The sequence below is a fragment of the Crinia signifera genome, chromosome 9, assembly GCF_055691185.1.
Source record: "Crinia signifera chromosome 9, ASM5569118v1, whole genome shotgun sequence".
NCBI classification, from domain to species: Eukaryota; Metazoa; Chordata; class Amphibia; order Anura; family Myobatrachidae; genus Crinia; species Crinia signifera.
In genome coordinates, this window is record NC_139225.1 from 75,608 (window position 1) to 99,654 (window position 24,047).

General features: G+C 45.4%; 2 protein-coding genes across 10 annotated transcripts in view; one reads left to right on the forward strand and one right to left on the reverse strand.

The window, feature by feature from the left end:
* ST6GALNAC6 (ST6 N-acetylgalactosaminide alpha-2,6-sialyltransferase 6) overlaps positions 1 to 22,357 on the forward strand; it is a 75,673-nt gene extending 53,316 nt beyond the window's left edge. For all 9 annotated transcript variants that reach the window (XM_083160818.1, XM_083160821.1, XM_083160824.1 and 6 more), the window contains 4 exons: positions 8,124 to 8,300; positions 10,388 to 10,797; positions 19,402 to 19,509; positions 20,911 to 22,357. In XM_083160818.1, coding sequence (XP_083016944.1) covers positions 8,124 to 8,300; positions 10,388 to 10,797; positions 19,402 to 19,509; positions 20,911 to 21,118 — 903 coding nt within the window. In that variant the 3' untranslated portion in view covers positions 21,119 to 22,357. The remainder of the gene's footprint in view (positions 1 to 8,123; positions 8,301 to 10,387; positions 10,798 to 19,401; positions 19,510 to 20,910) is intronic.
* Positions 676 to 7,590, reverse strand: LOC146036996 (uncharacterized). The gene has a single exon (XM_083160817.1). It carries the CDS (start codon positions 6,407 to 6,409, stop codon positions 1,619 to 1,621), a length of 4,791 nt encoding a protein of 1,596 aa, XP_083016943.1. The 5' UTR covers positions 6,410 to 7,590; the 3' UTR covers positions 676 to 1,618.
* Positions 22,358 to 24,047: the final 1,690 nt, after the last annotated feature.

Consider the following 24,047-nt stretch of genomic DNA (forward strand, 5'->3'; position numbering starts at 1 on the left):
ACCTATATCTACATACAGATATACTGTGAATATACACCCCTCATTTACATTCACATTCCCTGTATATATATATATATATATATATATATATATATATATATATATATATATATATATATAAAGGCAACAATATGGCCACCATTGTGCGCTATGCATTTATATAGTAAGCTGCTACTCCGATAAGGCTCTCCTGTTAGTGAGAACTGTCTGATATCAAATACAAGAAAGAAAAAGGGGGTTTATCAGAGAACGCTGGACTTAGTACCACCCAGTTATTAGTAAAATTGTAACCACGTGATACACCAATCACACTTCATGTAGCATTTCACTGTCGTTTTTCCAGAATCAAATGTAGACATTTTCGATAAAAAGTTATTTATTGAATATATATATATATATACATATACCTTTCCATATAAACATAACCCCCAATATACATCTACAGTATATACACCCCTCCTGTCCTGTACATGCACATATTCCCCACATGCATATTATATGTGTATCAACATTACTAGTAAAATACATACAGTATACACACACACACACACACACATATCCTTCCTTCATAAACATATATACTTGTCACGGACCCACCGGTCGCCTGCTCCGATACGTCAATCTGAGCAGCGCCGGCCGTGACTGGGGTTCACTCAGGACACTCGGGTCCTTTCCTTGAGGTACACTGCCACCAGCCAAAACCTGATTTTAGCGCCTGAAACTGCGCAAGGGGCGGCTTGGCTCGCCCCTGACCACACAATACAAGATAACAATGGTAACGTTTTCCAGCCTTTCTCTTATGAGGCTAATGAGTCTTAAGAACACAGAACCAGGACTGAGAATATGTATTATTTATTCCTAGAAATACTACAGAGCTTTAGACAAAAATAGTTACAAGATTTTACAGTGATTTTAAAAGTACACACGAGTTTTAAATGCAATTTCAAAAATAAAAAGGGAAAAAAGACAGAACCTATCTTACACTTAAATACAGATCCTGACGTGGGGGGATCCTCCACAAGAAATCTCTCGTCGCCTACAGCCTGTTTTGCTAGACCCCCAGGTAGTGACACTGACTATAGGGAGAAGGGTCTTGTTATACCTTGCAGACTCCCTCATCCCTCCCACCCTTGGGATTTTTAACCATTCCCTTGCTGAGCCTAGTGAAGGTCTCCAGATATAGGATCTTTCCCATAAAGAATTTCTCCCTGCTTTGAAGTAGATTTTATACATTCCTCAAGTGATAAGAGGTCATTTAGTGCAGGGCCAGAGCCACTTTGGCCGGTTGGCTGGACACTATTGCTCTCCCCCCCCCAATCTGGTTTATGAGGGGTCTCAGATCTTATCTTACATCCTAACTCCAGAGGAGTCCACAGATGGCTACACTCCCTGGGTCACCAATAGTCCACACACATAATACATGACATGTTCTGATCTCCCACATAATAATCACAGGCGGCATGATTTTACCAAACATATCAGACATACCTTGATTGCACAGATAATCATAACAGGAGGCATACGTTAATTTGATCGATCACCTGATCTGATCGTTACACCTCCCCCTTTTAAAATGGCGCACAGTGGTGGTGACCCACGTCACCATCTCCTCAGTGCGCTATTCACTTCCTCGCCGTGAGAGTCCATCCGCATTACTGTGGTGGGCACCCTTTTTGTGCTGGATGGTAAAAGTGTACTGCTGCAGTATGAGACTCCATCTTAGCAGTTTACCATTATCTCCGGCAACTCTATTCAGAAATACCAATGGGTTGTGATCTGTAATTATTAAAAAGTCACGTCCGTACAGATATGGCTGGAGTTTTTGGAGAGCCCACACAATCGCCAAACACTCCTTCTCCACGGTGGCATAGGCTACTTCTCTGGGAAGCAATTTCTTACTTAAGAACAGGATGGGATGCTCCTCTCCTTTCTCATTGACTTGGCTGAGCACAGCACCTAGCCCATAATTGGAAGCATCAGTCTGCACTATAAACTTCTTTTGGAAATCTGGGGCCTGCAGCACAGGTGACTTAGCTAATGCGGACTTCAGCGCCAAAAATGCCCCCTCACATTCCTTTGTCCAATTGACCACCTGGGGCAACTTCTTTTTGGTTAAGTCTGTCAGTGGTTTTGCTAGAGTGCTGTAGTGGGGTACAAATTTTCGGTAATACCCAGCAGTACCTAGGAAGGACATGACCTGTTTTTTGGTTGTGGGAGTGGGCCACTCCGTTATAGCCTCTACTTTGCTTAACTCTGGGCGAAGGGTACCACCTCCAACACAGTGCCCCAGGTAGTGTACCTCACCCAGCCCAAGCTGGCATTTCTCTGGTTTAATCGTCAACCCGGCCCCCGTGATTTTACTTAACACACTGTTCAGATGGATCAGGTGCTCTTCCCAGGTCTGACTGAACACCGCAATGTCATCCAGGTAGGCAACGGCATGTGTCTCCTGGCCTTCCAGCAGGTCATTAACCAGGCGCTGAAAGGACGCAGGTGCATTTTTCATTCCAAAAGGCATGACCAGAAACTCAAACAGGCCGAATGGTGTGATAAATGCAGACCGCTCACGGGCCTCAGGTGACAGTGGGATCTGCCAGTATCCTCTACTCAGATCCATGACAGTGATGTAACGTGCCTGGGCCAGCTGATCTAACAGTTCATCTATCCTGGGCATGGGATAGGCATCGAACACAGTGGCATCATTTAACCTTCTATAGTCTACACAGAAGCGGGTGCCCCCACACTTCTTTGGGACCAGTACAACTGGGGCAGCCCAAGCACTGTGAGACCGTTGAATCACCCCCAGCTGCAGCATTTCATCAATTTCCCTCTTCATGGCTTCCAGCACCTCAGGAGAAGCCCGGTATGCTGGCTGCCTGAGGGGGGTCTGACTACCTGTGTTTACATGATGAGTTACCAAGTGTGTTTTTCCAGGCTTCCCTGTGAAATGGGACTTGTAGGGCTGCAGTGTGTCAGTGAGCTGTGCTCGCTGTGCCTCTGTCAGTTTATCACTGAAGTGGGCATCAGACAGGGATCGCCCCTCCTTAGCAGCAGCTGCTAAATCCATCAGGGGGTCAATTCCTTGCTCATTCTCAGGCAAACTACACACAGCAAACACACAAGCCCCCCTTTCGTGATAAGGTTTGAGCATGTTGACATGATACATCTTCTGCCTCTTACGTCCCTCCCCTTTTTCCACAATGTAATTAACATCTTTGATACGTTGTATTACAGTGTAGGGACCCTCCCAGGCAGCCTGCAGCTTGTTCTGTCTCATGGGAACCAGAGCCAATACCTTTTGCCCCACCTCAAAGATACGCTCTCTAGCCTGTCGGTCGTACCATTGTTTTTGCTTGGTCTGTGCAGCCTTCAGGTTGCTCTGTGCCATTTCCATTAGGAACTGCATTTTCTCCCGGAATTGCACCACATAGTGCACCACGGATGTTTCCGGGGTGACCAACTTCCCCTCCCACTCCTGTCTAATCAAATCCAGGGGTCCACGGGCACGGCGCCCATACAGGAGTTCAAAGGGGGAGAAGCCCGTTGATTCTTGAGGCACCTCCCGGTATGCAAACAGGAGGTGCGGCAAGAACCTTTCCCAGTCCCTTCCCTGGGACTCCACAAAGACCCTCAACATCTGTTTTAGGGTACCATTGAAGCGTTCGCAGAGGCCGTTCGTTTGGGGGTGATAGGCAGAGGTGATGAGGTGATCCACCTGCATCCTCTTACAGAGACTCTGCATGAGCTTGGACATGAACTGAGTACCCTGGTCAGTTAGCATCTCCTTTGGGAACCCCACCCTGGAGAAAATGGATATGAGCGCATCCGCCACTTTGTCTGCGCGGATGGAGGAGAGTGCTACAGCTTCAGGGTACCTCGTGGCGTAGTCCACCACAGTGAGAATGTATTGTTTCCCTGAGCTGCTGGGGATAGCGAGGGGCCCCACAAGATCTACACCAACCCGCTCAAAGGGTTCTGCGATAAGTGGTAATGAAATGAGAGGTGCTCGGCCTTGGTCACCGGGCTTCCCAGCTAACTGGCAGGCATGGCAGGAGCGACAGTAATTAGGTACATCGTTCCCCATGTTAGGCCAGAAAAAATTGGGCCTCAAACGAGCTTGAGTTCTTTTCGGATTCATATGTCCGCCTAAGGGAATTTCATGAGCTATTTTCATTAACCCTTCCCTATAAGCCTGTGGAACCACCAGCTGCCTGTTAGGACCTTCATCTTCAGGGTCCTCTGAGGAAGGTGGCTCACGATATAACAGCCCATTTTCTACATAAACTCTGACTGAGCCATTCCCCGTTGGGACCTCCTTGGCTTGCTCTCTGAGAGCGGCCAAGCTGGGATCGGTCTGCTGTTCTGCTTTGAATGCCTCACTTCTGAGCAGCTGATCAGTGTGGGGAAACAAGGCAGGCAAGCCCCCCCCCTCCTCTAGGACAGCATCTGAACTGGAGACTTCTACAGGAGGGGAGGGGGGTGGAGGGGTATCCACTTCCAGGGAGTCCCCTTCCACACAGGCAGGGGTTAAATCACAGCTGTTCTGGGCTGCAGCTCTCCTTGTCTGAACTGCTAACACAGAGATTGGCTCAGTATTCTGTACAACCCCTGATACTGGTGCTTTCGCAACATTATCTGGTAACGATACATCACATAATTCTACCTTAGTACAGGCATTGTGACCCACTTCCCCCCTGTACATTTGCAAAGGGTTAGGTTCTGCTAAACACAAATCTGCAACCTCACATACATTTACATTACGATTGTAAAGCTCAGCAGGGGTCGCCTGAGGGACAGAAGGGTTAGCTAGTAACACAGAGTCAGTACCAACATCACTTTCATTGACATAGGCAGTGTGCATCTTTCCAAGATCAGTCCCCAAAAGCACACCGGCAGGTAGATTGTCCAGCACCCCAACATCACGGATGCCTCTTCCAACCCCCCAATCAAGGTATACCCTGGCCATAGGAACATCAGGGTGGACCCCACTCACCCCCCGTACAGCAATAGTCTTTCCTGGGATGATGTTCTCTGGGCCCACCAAGGCTGAATCTATGAGAGTCAGATCTGCACCTGAGTCCAATAGCCCAAGCGCCACCCTTTGTCCTACCTGGACTGGTTGTAGATTGTCCCGGGGTCTCTCCTGGGGTCCTCCTACACACAGGACGGCAGGCATAGGTTTCACGGCTGGGCCCCCCACAGGAGAGTTCCTCTTGGGGCAACGGGAACGGAAGTGCCCCACTTCATCGCAAATAAAACACCTGCGGCTGGTTGCCAAAACAGGTTGTCCCCCCACCCCCCCAACAAATGCAGCGGCTGCTGGTTTAGTTGAAGAGGGCTGCTGGGACGAGTCTCCGGGTCTCCGCTCTCTCCAGCTGACTTGCCCGGGCGTCCCCCAGGTCTTCTTTGCCACAGAAGCCCTGGTGCTGGTGTATTGGTCTGCCAGGGTGGCAGCCTTTTCTGCTGATTCGGGATTCCGGTCCAGGACCCACTCTTTAACCTCAGCTGGGCAGAGTGCGATGAACTGCTCTTGCAGAAATAGGTCCTTCAATTTATCATAGTCCTTTACTTGCAAGCCCTCAACCCACTGATGCAATAGGGTTGACAGTTGTGCTAACAGGCCCCCATAGGTATCAGAGGGGCTGCGCTTTAAGTCTCTGAACTTCTGTCGGTATGCCTCAGGGGTGATGTTGAAACGCTGTAGCAAGGCTTTCTTTATGGCAGTATAATCTCCATCCAGCTCCTGGGGAAGGTCAGCAAATGCATCCAAAGCCTTTCCCCGGAGCCCAGGGGTTAAATAACTTGCCCATTCACTGGGGTCCAGTGCAAACTGCCGGCAAGTCTTTTCGAAACTCCTGAAGAAAGTATCCAGGTCACCATCTTTCTCCAGCACGGGAAATTGGTCATGCCGGGGCTTTTTCCTACCCGGGTTACCAACAGCGCTCTGGCCGCTGAGCCTCACCAGTTCCAACTGGTACTCACGCTCCGCCTGACGCTCTGCAGCCTCTCGCTCGGCTCTGCGCTGCTCAGCCTCTAGCTCGGCTCTGCGCTGCTCAGCCTCTAGCTCGGCTCTGCGCTGCTCAGCCTCTAGCTGCATTAGCTGCATGGCCATTGTGGGGTCCAGGTCCTTCATTTGCCTGACAGCAGTTTGAAGGTAACTCTGCAGTGTAGACTCACTGTTGCCAGCAGATGCATCTGACCCTGGCAGGGCATCACTTGTGTTGTCTTGTGCCAACTGAGCCCTTGGAGTAGGAGTGTCCCTGGACTGGCTTCCTCCAGCAGCTAGAACCCGATCGGCTTCCATGAGTGCCTTTATCATCAGTTCTTTACTCAGGCCAGACCAAGGGATGTCCCTCCGTACACATATAGTCGCCAGATCATCACGTCTCATCATCCGGTAATCAGACATCCTGAGTCTCACACTTGTCAAATAAAATGATAGTAAAGAAAACAAGAGAAGGGAGGGGAACAGAAATTGCACTTACTGTGTGACTTTTAAAACTATAGTAAAGCTCTGAGTTCTGATTCTGGTGATGTGGGTATTTCTCACAAAATTCTACCCACACTCACTTAAGTTCTTAAAGAGAAAAATGAATTCTCCACCCCACCGCTTGCCGCCAAATGTCACGGACCCACCGGTCGCCTGCTCCGATACGTCAATCTGAGCAGCGCCGGCCGTGACTGGGGTTCACTCAGGACACTCGGGTCCTTTCCTTGAGGTACACTGCCACCAGCCAAAACCTGATTTTAGCGCCTGAAACTGCGCAAGGGGCGGCTTGGCTCGCCCCTGACCACACAATACAAGATAACAATGGTAACGTTTTCCAGCCTTTCTCTTATGAGGCTAATGAGTCTTAAGAACACAGAACCAGGACTGAGAATATGTATTATTTATTCCTAGAAATACTACAGAGCTTTAGACAAAAATAGTTACAAGATTTTACAGTGATTTTAAAAGTACACACGAGTTTTAAATGCAATTTCAAAAATAAAAAGGGAAAAAAGACAGAACCTATCTTACACTTAAATACAGATCCTGACGTGGGGGGATCCTCCACAAGAAATCTCTCGTCGCCTACAGCCTGTTTTGCTAGACCCCCAGGTAGTGACACTGACTATAGGGAGAAGGGTCTTGTTATACCTTGCAGACTCCCTCATCCCTCCCACCCTTGGGATTTTTAACCATTCCCTTGCTGAGCCTAGTGAAGGTCTCCAGATATAGGATCTTTCCCATAAAGAATTTCTCCCTGCTTTGAAGTAGATTTTATACATTCCTCAAGTGATAAGAGGTCATTTAGTGCAGGGCCAGAGCCACTTTGGCCGGTTGGCTGGACACTATTGCTCTCCCCCCCCAATCTGGTTTATGAGGGGTCTCAGATCTTATCTTACATCCTAACTCCAGAGGAGTCCACAGATGGCTACACTCCCTGGGTCACCAATAGTCCACACACATAATACATGACATGTTCTGATCTCCCACATAATAATCACAGGCGGCATGATTTTACCAAACATATCAGACATACCTTGATTGCACAGATAATCATAACAGGAGGCATACGTTAATTTGATCGATCACCTGATCTGATCGTTACAATACTGTACACCATCTTGTACATACACATAAACTTTATACACTACACATATAATACACATCATCCCCCCGACAGCAGGGACTTTAACACCACAGTACCAGAGGGGTGCTGGTTATGATTTGAATTTGCATTTACCATATGTAGCTTAACAAGGATGCATAAGCGTCTACAGGACACGGGCATCCAGCGCAGGATGGGCAAATGAGCCTTACACTGCGCTGCTGCATGCTGCACTGGCTGAAGGGCGGTGCTCCAACGGCTGTGCCGACAGGAAAGGGTACTCTCTGACTGACAGCTGCGGAGAGTGGGGGGAGGGTCTGCCACACGGTGGCTACGCCACTGATATATATTATGACATACATGATTGCAGTCTTACTGATCATTGATTTGTGTACAATCTGGACTGTTTTGGTTGTGGTTTTTGGCCTGCCTCCATTTCATATCTTGGTAGCCATCTTGTTTGGAGTGTGATCAGTAAAGTCTGTTGTCTCTTTTCTAACTTTGATCTCTGTTTGTGGGATTGCGTAGGGCCGCACTGCTGCTCTCATACTGATCTTCGCCCTCATCACCTTCCTCATCATCCTGAGTTCCAATAACAATGAGGAACCATTTAACTACAGGGAACTGAAAATCAAGCACACCAACCCACCCAATATTAGGAAATGGGGACTGCAAGATGGGTACATATCAGTATCTGGAAACAAGGTGAGAACGGAACCTCACCAATAAGCCTTACTTCTATTATCCCTACATATTCAGCCTCAGCTCCTTCTACACTCTTCCCACTGCCACCTCTAAGGCTTCTCCCACACCAGCCCCCTTCCTGTGGAACTCAGTACTATTTCCACTCAGACTCTCCACCGGCATCTTCACACATATCCTGAGTAACTCCCCATATCAACGCATCCAAGTCTTCCTCCTAGCCCACTCCCTTCTGCCCCCCTCCACCCCACCTAGGGGCATGTTGCATCACATACTTTCCTGCCATTTACTCTAGGCTGATTCTGCTTGCAACCCCTTATAGTCTGTGAGCAGTACCAGGCTTCTGAGAGTTGATGCTTGCAGGTTATGCACTTAAGGTGCCCACACACTAGAAAGATCTGCGATCATAAGATGTGCGCATAAATTAGCCTTCAAATCTTTTGCCTGTCCTGGACAAAAGATTTCAGGCAAGCGCAACATCTTTACCAAAGATTTTTCTTAAGATCCCGTGTGCGTTCCTATGGATCTTTTGTTAAATCTTCTGATCTTTTGTGCAGCAGGTAAGATCAGAAGATTTAGCAAAATCGTTCTAATGTGTGGGCACCTTTAATTATGCCCCCAATGTCTTCTTCCCTTAAAGGTGCCCACACATTAGAACAATTTTTTGGCCGATTGGTCAATTTCCAATAAATCGGCCGATATATCATCCGATGTTTACCGATAATCGGTCGAAAATCGGCCGATTTCGGTCTGATGCGCGCTCCCGTGGATCTTTTGCTAAATCTTCTGATCTTACGTGCTGCATGAAAGATTAGAAGATCATCTATGTTTAAAAATGACAGTTAGGAGGTGATTGGCTGGTGCATTATCACCTTCCACTTTTTACGGCTTTATCACTTTACCAGGCTTAATGCACCTGCCTGATTGTCTCCTATCCACCATCAGCAGCTCAGACCTTTAGGGACAGGCTCATCTCATGCTGATTTCTTTCTGTCTGTCACTTTAAGTTATGGATGATGCATTCAACTTTAGAAGAAAAAATTCCAGTAGCAGCCAATCAGATTCTACCTATCATTTATCTAGTACATTCTATAAATAGCAGCTAAAATCCATTTGGCAGCTATAGGCAAAATATCCATGTGTACTCTGTTGAGGTTTGAAAGTTCACTTCCTTATTCTCTGCTTTGACACTGATAGCTTTATGTTATTGTGTAATGATCTGCATTCTAATTTAAGTTATTGTGTTGCAGTATGCTCTTTGTGCAGTGTTGCAGCATGCTCTTTGTGCAGTGTTGCAGCATGCTCTTTGTGCAGTGTTGCAGAGAATTCAGTATGAAATCCCGGCGGTCGGGATCCCGGCGTTCAAAATCCTGACGCCGGAATCCAGACTGCCGAAATCCCGACAATGGGGGGACGTGGATCGCCCCCCCTTGCAGGCTCGCTGCACTCGCCACGCAGCGGGCCCAGTGCCTCGCTACGCTCAGCACACTAATTTATTCTCCCTCCAGGGGTGTCGTGGACACCCACGGAGGGAGAAAGTGTCGGGATTTCGGCGGTCGGGATTTCGGCGGTCGGGATTCCAGCATCGGGATTCTGAACGCCGGGATCCCGACCGCCGGGATTTAAACTGCATCCCGTTGCAGAGCATGCTCTTTGTGCAGTGTTGCAGAGCATGCTCTTTGTGAAGTGTTGCGGCATGCTCTTTGTGCAGTGTTGTGGCATGCTCTTTGTGCAGTGTTGCATAATGCTCTTTGTGCAGTGTTGCAGACTCTTTGGTACACCTTATAAATAGATATGGTCAGCCATTTTGAGAGCTGAGCCAAGATCCACGAGTATGCAGCCCATCCATTCTGTGCCATACCTCCCAACATGGCCAATTTGTAAATTGTGGCAATTTATGCCATTGATCTGCCCTAACTTGATGGTTTAGATCCAACCAGCCACACACCTACCATATGAGGTCCTTCCCAATATTTTGCAACTTCGCCATGAATATCAAGACCATCTATTTATTATTGCATAATAATCTGTTTATTGATCATAAATGCAGATACATTTACATATCTCTAATAATCTGAATCCTTTATCAGACTCTTCACGCCAAGTGCAACAGCTGCGTCCTTGTCACGAGTTCCAGCCACCTGCTTAATACCGGCCTGGGCCCCAAGATTGATCAGTCAGAATGCACCATACGTATGAATGATGCTCCCACCACGGGCTACGAAAAAGATGTGGGTAATAAGACAACATTTAGAGTGGTTGCACACTCCAGCGTGTACCGGGTGCTGAGGCGGCCCCAAGAGTTCCTGAGCCGAGCGCCAGGGCAGACCCTCATATTCTGGGGTCCCCCAATCAAGATGCAGCAAAATAGCAAAGCTAACCTGTACCACATCATCCAGCGAGCTAGCTCAGCCTTTCCCAATGTTTCTGCTTTCATTTTGTCACCTCGGAACATGGGCCGATTCGATGAGCTGTTCCGGGCAGAGACGGGAAGAGACCGGTAAGAAATAAACTATTGTCAGTATGTATTAGTTTTGTATTACATTGTTAATATTGCTTCAGCTATTTATTTATTTATTACTAGTTATGTATATAGCACATATTCCGCAGCACTTTACAGAGAATGGGGCAGATGTATGAAGGTGCATTATGGTGGGTATCAGTGCACGTTATCTAAATGATAGCAGGCCGATATGCAGGGCGAATGTATGCCCGCTGCCCCTATCTTTTTCGCCAGCAGCAGGCTGGCGAAACCCTATCTCAACTGCAGGGACAGCGCGGCCCCTGTTGCAGGCTCTGGGCTGTGCTGGAGATCTTGCGTGAGTAGCGAGATTCCGTGCATGCCCAGTCCAGCCGGCCAGGGGGAAGGAGATCAGTGTAAACTGATGCGCTGTCTCCAGGAGGGGGGAGTTTGCCGTCTCCCGCTTCAGCAGACTAGATGCTAATACATCTTATCGATGTCCCTTCCTGCTTCGCCTTGTTAATGAGGTGAAGCAGGAAGTATTATTGGGGCAAATAATACAATATATTTGAACAGTCACATCAGTCCCTGCTCCAGTGGAGCTTACAATCTATATTCCTTACCATATGTATATGCACACACAGACGTTCTAGGGTTAATTTGTTAGCCTACCAGTATATTTTTGGATTGTGTGAGGAACCCGGAGTACCCGGAGGAAAGCCACGCAAGCTCGGGGAGAATATACAAACTCCGCACAGTTAGGGCCATCGTGGGAATGGAACCCATGACCTCAGTTCTTTTAGGCAGTAATGCTAACCATTACACTGTCCATGCTGCTCTGGTGATGGTGAGCGATTCCGAATGATTTTCCCCTCATGTGTACGGCTGCAAACGCATTTCATTCTGGCAGGGTTTGGTGGCCTTTACCTGCTTGCTGGGCCTTAATAAGTTTTTCACGCAAGCCCATTGCTGTACATATAATTCTGATGAGAGGTAAAGTGTGGAGGGGGGTATTAAACATGGGTACTTGTGTATTATCACGGCGCCCGATTTCATCTAAATCACATAGGATATCGCATCCGATTTTGCGGCCGATTTTTTGTCCGATTCGATCTGCGATGCGATTTTTCGTCTGATTTTCGGCCGATTTTTTTACGATTTTCGGCAATTTCCTGCCGATTTGCATGTTATTCCATCCTTGCACACCCCCAGGTACTATGCGATGGTATGCGATGTGATTTTCGGGAAAATGCCCCTGATTGTACAATTAAATATCGCATAGCATTGCATGCCAGCAAGTGGCATGCGATGCGATGTGATTCGCAATGTTAAATGCACCCACATTGTTAACGTCACCCCCACTATCAACGCCAACCCGAAGCGAGACGAGCGCAGCGAGCCCACAAGGGGCGGCTATACGCGTCCTCCGACCTTTTCATACCCCCACTATCCACGTCGGCGTGGAGTTCACTTTAGATAGTGTGGCGAGCGCAGCGAGCCACCGAGCCCGAAGCGTGGCGAGTGCAGCGAGCCCCGCGAGGGGACGCGGATTACTTTACATGTATTCCGCGTCCCCTCGCTGCGCTCGCCACACTATCTAAAATCAACTCCACGCCGATGTGGATAGTGGGGGTATGAAAAGGTCGAAAGGACGCGTACCGCCGCCCCACGCGGGCTCGCTGCGCTCGCCACGCTTCGGGTTGGCGTTGATAGTAGGGGTGGTGTTGACAATGGGGGTGCATTTAACATTGTAAGCACCCATCAGGGTGATTGTACAATTACAAATCGAATCGCTTCACATGCATTGCATGGCATGCATCACATGCCACTATATTGCATGCGATGCACTTCGATGGAAATCGGGAGTGTGCAAGGTGTGCAATGATGGAACAGCATGCAAATCGGCCGGAAAAGGTGAAAAATCGGCCGAAAATCGGCCGCAAAATCGCATTCGATTTTTCCATGCGATTTGCGTCCGATTTTCGTAAACATGTAAAAATTCCAATCCCCTTCGGGATCGATGAATCCGGATTTTTATCATGCTAAACCTCGAGGGAATGCATCCGGTCGGAGGAGCGGCCAGGTCGGAGGTCCAAGGTCCTAGTTTGCAAGAGAAACCTGAGCTTTTCTAACCATTGGCTAGTAACCAATTAGTAGCGCTAATGCAAATGCACAGAAACACATCTGCGCAAACCCGAACACTGCGAATGATCCAGAATCTGCCCCAGTAGTATTTGATTATTATTCTTTTTTTGTGTTTGAATCCAACTAAGAATTAGTGCCAAAGTAATAATGGGGTTTATCTAGCACACACACATATATATATATATATATATATATATATATATATATATATATATATATATATATATATATACCTGGTGTAGCAGGCGGCACTCGCTGGCAATAAATGACTGAGACCACTCAGTGGTTCGTTATGAACGTTTTCGGTTTACTCAACCTTCATCAGATATGTGCAATACAAGTACAATCACCAAATAAATAACATACTCTCACCCCATTCTTGTGCTGGTGCTTGCCGTGCCTCCTCCCTCCTCCTCCGCTCTCTTCCGGTACAGAGTGCAGGGGGGAATAGGCTCCGGCACAAAACTTGGTTACCATGGAAACCTGTAAACAATTCATGCATTTACGTAACTGTCATTAACGGTAGCTACTCCACTATGTAACCACTAGAAGTTAACAATCATGAGCCCATCAGCAATCCCCATAATCATGTTAATAATGTGTATCAACAGTTCTTGTGTCAATCAAAGAAAACAGCTCAGCGGTAGCTGCTCATTAAGTCCCGCTGGCGCTACTGTGTTCAGTTTGTGAATCCAGTATGACTCTCTCCGTAGCAGTTTGAGGTTTCTATCACCCCCTCTTCTGTCTGCTGGAACTTGGTCAATCATCAGGTATTTCAGGCTTGGTAGATTATGTTTATATTGTAAAAAGTGTTTCGCTACAGGCTGGTCGGCACCTTTGCCTTCCAGTGCAGCCTTTATTGAGCTCCGATGTTGCGCCATTCTAACTTTGAAACTTCATATAGTTTTGCCTATGTAGTATTTGCTGCATGGGCAGATGATACAATAAATGACGTATGAGCTATGGCAACTTAGTTTTTGCTGTATAGGGATTTTGTATCCATCGTGTGGATGTGTTATGTAGTCCTTTGTTAGCAGGTACGTACATGTGGTACATCCAGTGCATTTATAGTTTCCCATTTTTCGCCTCAGGAAATGTCTTTCTTCTTTGATATATCTGATATATCTGTTTTGACAATATGTTCTCTGATATTTTTTCCTCGCATGTAGCAAGGTAGGAGACGTCTGTTTTTAAACTCTTTGAGGTCTGGATCGCTCTGAATTATTGGCCAGATCTGTTTTGCCAACTTCGTGATTTTCTTCGTTTCTGTAGAGTAATTATTCACCCAGATGATTTTTTCTTTCTCTGTATTATTCGCTGTTTGGTTAATGGGTATTATTGCTGTTGGTTCATGTTGGTTCATCGCCTTATTTTTTGCTTCTTGTATCAATTTATTATTATATCCTCTTTGTAGGAATCTTGTTGCCATTTTATTAATTTCTACCTGTTTTTGATGTGGGTCACTGCAAATGCGCTGGACTCTTAGGAATTGGGAATATGGAAGTCCTTTTAGGAGTGATTCCGGGTGGTGACTTGATGCTAATAGTAAATTGTTACTATCAGTTGGCTTAGAATATATGGCCGTTGTGATTTTTTGATCTCTGACCGTCAGCTTCACATCCAAGTAGTGGATTTCCTGTGCATGAATGACAAATGTAAATTTGATGTGTTCATCTAGTTCATTTATTTCTCTCATGAACGTTTCAAATTCATCCTTGGTGCCCAGCCATATAATAAAGACATCGTCAATAAATCTAGTATACATTTTGATCTTATTTGTATATAGTGCGTTGTTAAAGAAGAGTCGATTTTCCACTTGGAACATGAATGTGTTCGCATACGACGGAGCGACACATGCCCCCATCGCACAGCCCTGTACTTGAAGGAACAGTTCCTTATTAAATAAGAAGAAATTTCTTTCCAGTACTAGACGTAATAGTTGAAGAAAAAAGTCAATTGGTGGTCCTTGGTAAGCAGGGTTATTTGTCAGTAGTTCCCGTACTGATTGTAAGCCTCTCTCGTGGGGTATGCTAGTATATAGGCTGGTTACATCAGCCGTACATAACCAGCTATCTTTTGGCAGTTCTCCCAGTTCTTTGATTTTTTGTAGAAACATATTCGTGTCTTTTAAATATGTCCTTTGTTCTTGAACTACTGGTTGCAAGTAGTAATCAAGGTACCGGGCTACATTGTAGTAGAGGGACTCTTTTGCAGACACTATGGGGCATCCCGGAGGATTCTCCTTGTCCTTATGTAGTTTTGGTACTGTATAGAAAACTGGAATTTTTGAGTTTGGGGTTAATAAGGCCTTTTTGGTGTCTTCTTTGATATGGCCATTGTTAAGTGCTGTTTGTAAAATGTTTTCCAGTTCTTTATAGTAGGTGGGAGTGGGATCATGTTCCAATTTAATGTATACTTTCGAGTCATTCAGTTGTCGGTAGGCTTCTTGTTTATACTGTTCAACATCCTGTATTACCAACGCTCCTCCTTTATCCGCTGGACGGATTACTATGTCTGTGTAATTGGACAAGTCTCTAAGGGCCTTATGTTCTTCTTTTGTCATGTTATGTTGACCTTCAAAATTGTGTTTCTTGGTGATTTCTTCTTTTATCGTTCTAGTGAATGTTTTTATGGCTGGGTTATTGGACATAGGGTCAAATTTAGATTTTAATTTGATAGGGCAGGTATCTTCTTTTTGTTTGGAATTGTCGGCATTGTCAAAGGTATCTTCTTTTTGTTTGGAATTGTCAGCATTGTCAAAGAATTCTTTAAGTCTTAGTTGTCGGTTAAGTCTGGCGAGATCCACCCTATTGCGTAATTGGTTTGGCTTATTTGTAGGGACAAAACTTAATCCTCTATTAAGTACTGATAGTTCTGTGGGTGTGAGATTTCTTGTGGAGAGATTGTAAACTATTTGGCTTTTTTTGCCTTCCTTTCTCTGTATTCTCTCACATTGCCTCCCGCGCCTTGTTCTTGTGGGTCTATGCCCCCTCGTGGGTTTCTGGTGCGTGCCCCTAAAGGGTGGGCACGTGATGTAGTGGCTTTTTCTCTTGTGGCGCTGTCTGTCTCACTATTAGCACTAGAGGTGTCTGTGTCAAATCTATTTTTGAAAGGACGTCTGGTGTTCCTTCTATTAGGTCTCCCTCTGCCTGGTTGGAAGCCTGTCCAATTGTACACCCGATTTTCTTCGTAGTCTCTATTGACTGCTGCGAATTTTTTCTTCTTAAATGTGATCAAATCATTTTTATATTTTTCCACTTCATTAGTCAATTTGTCCATCCAGTCGCATGCTTTATCGTTTAGAGGTATGGGTACAGTTATGCTCTCGTTGTTGGCAATTTTCTCTTTCAATAAATTCATCTCTCTTGTTGCTTCCTCTATTACAAGGAGTAATAAATCAAATGATGCCTTATTAAGCACTGCCGCCCATTTTCTACAAAAATCTGGATTATTGCGACCTATAGTAGGTTGGTTTTTTATCCTGAATCCTCTAGGGATTTTTCTTTCCCGGTAGTAGTCTGAAAGACAGACTCCATGAAGGTAAAAGTCTGTCTCTTTATTTTTCAATCTTAACAGTTGTAGATATTTAGCTTCATTTGTCTCCTGTGGTTCGGTAGTAGATAGTTTATCCTTGGAAAGTATCCGCGTAGCATCCACATCGGATAGAGATAGAATTTCTCCAATAGGAAGTGTGGCACTGCGGTATCCTGATACGTCCTCCAAGACAGGTTCCATGGTGTCCTCTGTGTAGACGGTGCTGACACCCGTGTCGATACAATACAATTAAAATGATATCTCTTGCTGAAATGTAGTAGGTGCCTTGGGAAAGATCAGGGGCTTAGATGTCCCCAGTCCATATGTAATTGTAGTTATGGTCCCGGCACTCAATTTCCAATAATGATACAATGTCTTGGCGGTGCCTTCCCCTGGACAATCGTCCCAATACGACCATCACTACAATTATATATATATTATATATATATATAAAATTATATATATATATAAAAAGCCAATAATCCACTCGCGCTATACAAACTAAAGGACCTTTTAAGGTTGGCCGCCTTACCACAATGTCCCCAGAGGGCTAGGAGACAATTACAACAATAATAACACCCATTTATGGTATGGCGCCTATTAAAAAACGGAAAACAGTCCATAAATATGTAGATCCAATGTCAAGTGAAGCCAACACCGTATATTCATCCAGAACTTGTTTATTAATCTTCAAGTTGTCACTGGAAACATGTGTTATACATTCCAACGCGTTTCATCAATCAAGACTTCATCAGGGGAAACAATGTATAAGTCTAAAAATACAAGTACTTTCATTTAATACAATGAATAAAACTATTTAAATATATTTCATACACTAGACAAGCTTCACTTTGGTCTTAAGGAGTTTGAAGGTAATCACCTTTACCAAGAGGAAGAAGAAGTAGACAAAAGAACAGAACAAGGGTGGTGATGATGAAGAAAGAGTGTGAAAAAACCCTCAAATTAATTAGGTACAGTTACCTTCAATGGGTAAATTGTGTATGCCAGATGCTTCTGGACAAAAAGTTGATGTCTCCTATTGATTATTAGGAGGTGATCCAATATCTAGGAAAATGTGATGAAAAAATATCTGTATATATATAATTTTTTTTTATTATAATTTTTATATATCTATATATATAAATTAATAAACATACTGTGTGTAGTGAATTATTTTGTGTAGTAGTCGATGTGCATTCGATCATATGTCGATGCGATACCTACAAATTGTGCATATATATATATATATATATATATAATATTAACATAGGTGTTTCAATTTTGAAATTAATAGACAGAAGAAATTACACTTGTGAGCCTACCAATAAAGAATTAGGGGCTGCTTATCCTCCCCCGTAGTTCTATCCCAAATGGGACCAATGGAAATGATGTGGTGATCACTCCTCAGAACAAAACCACTCTCATCAATATCTACAATTATAATATTTAAATAATGACATACAAAATTGACTAAAAAAAAAGTCTATAAATCCCAAATCCTATAAGAACAGCATATGGTATAGAGAGACTTATATAATAAAACATATAAAATATATAGTACTCGGGCATCAAATCAGAAAAAAACAGTATCAATTACCTCTCACTCTGATGTCTTTCTCCAACTGGAGACATCAGAGAGGTAATTGATACTGTTTTTTTCTGATTTGATGCCCGAGTACTATATATTCTATATATACTGTAGGAACAAGAGACAGAGGGGCACTGCGCATCAATACCTTGTCTCCTACCAGCAGGAGTTTATTTTCCGCAAAACCCTTGGTGCAGAGAAAACTTTCCTGCGCATTTTACATGCACTAACGGCCGACAAACCATCCGACACAAATGTTGGCGCAGCTCATCAGCTGCATTTGAAAGGAATGCAGAAAGTGAAGAATGACTTAGAGTTTCTTGAACTTGTTATTTGCTATCATTGAACATTGTTCTTTGTTTGTTTTTTTCTTCTTTATTGTTCACTAAAATCCAGTTGTCAGTTAGCACATGTCGTCATTACCGTTTCAGAAGTATGATATGGCAGGTGTGAAAGTTTTCTTTAAACACCCCCACTATCCACGCCAGCCCTCCCGACCTGTTCATACCCCCACTATCCATGTTGGCATGGAGTTGATTCTATAAAGTGTGCCGAGCGCAGCGAGGGGACGCGGAATACACGTCAAGTAATCCGCGTCCCCTCGCAGGGCTCGCTGCGCTCGCCACGCTTCCGGCTCTCTAGCTTGCTGCACTCGCCACACTTTATAAAATCAACTCCACGGCGACGCGGATAGTGGGGGTATGAACAGGTCCGGAGGACGCGTAATGCGTACGCTCACCACGCTTCGGGCTGGCGTGGATAGTGGTGGTTTGAAAAGGACGCATTTGCTGGTATGTAACATGGAGCACTGGCAAATGCATACTTTATTGTGCACGATTGTGCACCCCTCTTTGTGCACGAGACGCACGTGCTACCGAATCCCTAACCCCATCTCCCTGAAGCGGACACGGGCAGGGTTGCCGTACCCTGCCGCAAGAATTACTGAGACGCACAAGCGTATGCGACGCTCATGCTTCTTAGCAGATGGAGCGCCTCTCCTTTAACGTCCACCAGAGCAGGGGATCTGGCAGTTACCAGCGCTGTGTGAGAGTCGCTCACTAGGCTTGCCAAAGACACCGGATACAGAGCTGAAGATTGCGGGGACAGTACGGTGACTACGCAGGGCTGCCGCGGGGACACTATGCTGACTACGCTAGGCAGCCATTGGGCTACGCTGACAACGTAGCTTAGGCTGCCGCCGTGAAATTACACAAGTACCCTTTTAAGCACTAGTTGGTATTGCTGTGCCTACCAATAATATACTGTGTTAGGGCGCTAATATATGTGGTAGCAAATAGGGGTAACCCCTTTTCTCCTCAGTTCCCTGCTAAATGATATTGCTGTTCAGTGAATGCAGAATGCATTGTTTTCCTCAGGGAGAAGTCTCATTCGTGGCTTAGCACAGGATGGTTTACCATGGTAATTGCAGTGGAGCTGTGTAATAACGTTCACGTTTATGGGATGGTGCCTCCGAACTATTGCAGGTAATGAATCTCTTATGATGCGTTTGTAAATGCTGAGCGTTGCATAGTAGATATTGGACATCAGTGGGGGGGGTTAGGAATAAAAGGCCAGAGTCAGATTAACACGTGTGCAATCTGATGGTGGGCAATCAGCACGTGTGCAGGACCCGCTCTACACACGTGCAGAACAAGTCACGTGAACACGCTCACGTGAAATATCTGGGGCATCTAGAATGGTTTTCTTTGGCGCTGGATGTGTACAATAAGGGTGGGCTGACGTGTTTCGCTGCTTCCCAAATGCAGCTAAGAAGCAAAATGCGTTAACAACATCCCTTTTTTGCATCCATTTTACATATAAAATTTAATTAAAGTGATATTATGCAAAAGGGAAGCATCTATACTTTTACCTTTTAAAAACCCAGTGGTAATAATCTGTCCTGCAATAGTCAAAATGAAATGAGAAATAATATGAATAGACATCATTAAATACAGCTACAGGTTGAGTATCCCTTCGCTACCAGAAGCATTTTGAATAATGGATTATTCTGTATGTATGTAGTAAGTATGTATCATGAGGTAACTTGCATTTATGCTGTATAAACGCATCAAATACATGAACTACACACAAATATATTTTATTGGTTTTAAAACATGAAACAAAGTTTGTTTTCTATCTCAGGCACTGAATTTGAATGCCAAGCAATCACTTTCTTCCACATGTTTAGTGCCAGTTACAGATGTCCCCAATATGTTTATAACAAACAAACAAGAAAAAAAGTACATTCTGGAGACTATGGTTATCGGAATAATTTCAATAACGGATATTTGGATAAGGGATACTCAACCTGTGGTAATAATTAAGGTACTAAAGGGGGTATGCAGTCATGTGATATGTCGACATTATCAGAATGTTGACATATTGAACGTTGACAGCTATAATGTGAGCACATGGTGGGGTCAATGTGCAATCAGACAAACATAGGCTACTAGACAGGGCTTTCTCTTCATTGAGTATCAATGCATCAGCTTAAGGCATGTCTGTGGATAGGGCCATCAAGACAAATGGTGATCCACACCCTGTTCACCAGTGATTGAAGATCAGCTTGAACGCCAGGGAGTGGACAAAGAGCTGGAGGAAGTGGGTGGAGTCTAGGAGGCGAAGAGCGGGAGGAAAGGGGCAGAGAGAATGGTAGGGATGGGGTTCCTGTATTCAGGTGCTGGGAGGTGCTGCTGAGGGTTATTTGTAGAAAACCTACCTGCCGGTACTAGAGTGGAGAGTTCACAAATTTGCATGAGCTTTGAATGAAAAATATGAGAAATACATATCTGTTTAACTGGTAACAGCAAATCCTGTTAAGATAGCATAATGGCAGATTAAAGGCTTACCAGATTTAACATAAACTCCTGCTTTCTATTCAACAGTAAGCGACAGCACAAGATGGCGTATCATTATTATGAGCCACGGGGCTCTGACGAGTGCACCACTTACATTCAGAACGAGCGTGGACGAAGAGGCCACCACCATCGCTTCATCACAGAAAAACTGGTGTTTGCCCGCTGGGCATCTGTATATAACATCTCCTTCTCACACCCTGAGTGGTTCAAAGATCCAGACAATGACTCATACTAAATAGTGGTTTATATCTTGTTAGCCCCACTTACATTCACAGAGTTGAGTGCTCTACAGCATGAGATGAAGCTAGGTCTACTGGTTAAGCAGGACATCGTGAGCCACCATCAAGGATCTCTGGATGTTGTACTTGGTCATTTCTATAGAGCCGCTGCTGACAGATCCATACAGCTGTGTAGCAGAGGATTCTGGGAGATTGTGTGTATCTTGTATTGCACTGCTACTGATGGTAGATGTAGCAGTCTAATTATTCTCCCAATGGTCTTGGGCAAACTGTGTGTAGACATGACAAGATCGATGGCATGGTCTGTTTTGTCAAAATGTACAGCACCATATAATTTGATTGGAGAGAAATAAAACCAGTGTAGGTGGTATATATGGTATTTGGTGCCAAAATAAGACACATGATGAATAATCTTCAAACTAGTTCTTTGTCTATGACATTTTATCCGTAGTCCTGCTTACCTTGTTATTGAAGCCCTAAAGCCTGTTGAGATTCCAAATGCTGTGGTGAAAGTCCAATTATTATTAGTTACATACTGTAGCACCGTTCAGGAGTGGTGATGGTGATCACAGAGACTGCGGGAGGCCAAACTTCCTATCTTTCCAATGAGAGGTGAGGATAAAATTATTGGGTAAGACACTGGGAGCACTTCTTGATCATGTGATCTGGACACCATTTTGCTATGAGGAGCTATAGATAAAAGATGATGGAAGAGTTTAGCCCATGTCAGTATGAGACGTTCCACGTGGGACAGAAATGACTGGCATTGACTGTATTTGGCATGTTTTCCCAGTGTCAGGTTTTAGCACAATTCCTTTCCGCTTCAAACATCATTACCTGCGTAGAGGAAAGGATGGACAAAGAACCATTTTGTTGTAGCTCAGGTGTCCTCCATTTTCTTTTCCTTCTTCATAAGTTTGGAAGACTGGTAAATGATGACACACACATACCCTTCTGTATATTTTTATTTATGTACCAGCTGCACATTCAGAGTTATTCATATTTTATACAAATAAACCAGACAGGTAACATAACAGGAAAATACAGGTCAGTGATTGCTACATACCAAAGTGGGCCTAGTATGTGTGGGACATTGCTATTGGCGGATACTATCTGGGTGTATGCGTTATAACATCTTATCTCCCATTATGCTTTGCCAGCCACAGGTACAGTGCTATGAGTTGCCCTTATCCTGGTGAGGCCATATGTAATAAATGACATTGATTGTTAAAATAGCTTGTCATACATTTGTTTATTTGACTGATCTTCTGATTATTATTTGCTGACAGAAATGAATCTGCTGTTGCTATGATGAGCATTGATGTTTAATGTACTGTATAACCTTTGCTTGTGTGTGGTAATTTCTCCTTCATCCACTAGGTGTCACTGGAGTAACAGTGGGGATAGAAGGGCGACCACAGGGAGCATGGGCACTTTAAATATAATTAAGTGTGGCCAACTCCTCCCCTTCTACTCCCCACCTAGGCAGTCTTAGAATGTGCCTTCATGGGAGCTGGTCACACAACTGGCTTGCTCCAGGGCATATCATATTTAAAAGCTTGAAAAATTCTGCTGCTGCCAGTCTGCATCGCGGGAGCTGTCGGAGGGGATCCGGCCGCAGCTGCGTGCGGCTCGCGCCCGGTCCCCGGCTGCAGAGACCACCGTCTCCGGAGGACAGCCACCACTGCGCACGGTGCTTGCCCCGTCCTCCCTCAGCCTCTACCGCCGCCGACCAGCAAATGGCAGCGGTAATGTATGGCTGGCCTCCCGCTCAGCGCGGGGGTCAGTGAAAAAAAAAAGAATGGCGGTAGCGCAGGTTAAAGTGGGTATTTAAAACTGCCGCCATTTTGGGAGAGCACGGAGCAGGTACGCTCCCAGCAGCCCCGGCTTCTCCCCAGCGTGACTTCAGCACAGCGGTGGCCATCTTCTAAGTGTGCACCGCTGCTGACACGCTGAGGGACTCCGTTTGGCTGAGACAGTCTGCAGGCTCAAGCACAGCCTTCCTTCCGGGTGTCCAGACCTGCAAAGCAAGCTTCCCCAAGTCCTGCTCGCAGACAGTGGGGTTAGAGCTGGGTGAGACAGTTCTGGGCTGTATGCAAATTGGGCTATAGCGCTCCCTGGTACATACCATAGCGTTGTTGATGGCCTCTGGCAGCTGTTTCCTCTAATTCTGTCTCTCCTGTCCAGTCTTTCTACCCTTTTTCCTGTACTATCCCCTGGTGTGTGTACAGTTGATATTAACCTGTTGATTGTTGCATATATTGTTGCATATATTTGGTATGTCCTTGAGAACAGGGTAACTCCCGAAACGCCGTTGGATATTAAAGGCTATTTTTAACCACTGCAACTAAGTCTGTGGTGAGTGCCGCCTGCTACATACACCCTACATTGGAGCACCAGCTGTTTCCTGGGATGGAATATTTATAACATTGAGTGCCGGACCCTACTATTCTGGACTATATATATATATATATATACTAGGTTTTTCATCGCGCCCTAGGGGCGCTCTTCACACCGGCGTAAGGGGCTACGCCCCTTAATTTGTGAACATTTGTATTGTGAGAAATATGGTTAGAATTGTATGAAAGATGCCCTGTATTGCAGCTTCTGGCAGTGGGTGAGGGTCCAGCGTGGCAGCACAGGAGTACCGGACGGTGGCCCTGAGTCAGTGTCTCCTCCTACTGGGTGGGAGTTAGGGTGCATGAGAGCAGGAGGCTGGGATATGAGGCATGATAGGGGTATGTGGGCAACACAGCGTCAGCGGTGGTTCCCAGTGGTGGAAGTTACGGTTCAGGAGAGCAGGAAGCTGGGTAGTGATAGGGGTGTGTGGGCATACGGGGGACTAAAGAGGGTGGTGGACACTGTGCAGCTTCTGCCAGTGGGTGAGGGTCCAGCGTGGCAGCACAGAAATACAGGAGTCAGTGT

Bases quoted from the DNA above. Each gene is read 5' to 3' on its own strand.
- LOC146036996 (XM_083160817.1), bottom strand. From the start codon at position 6,409: ATGTCTGATTACCGGATGATGAGACGTGATGATCTGGCGACTATATGT.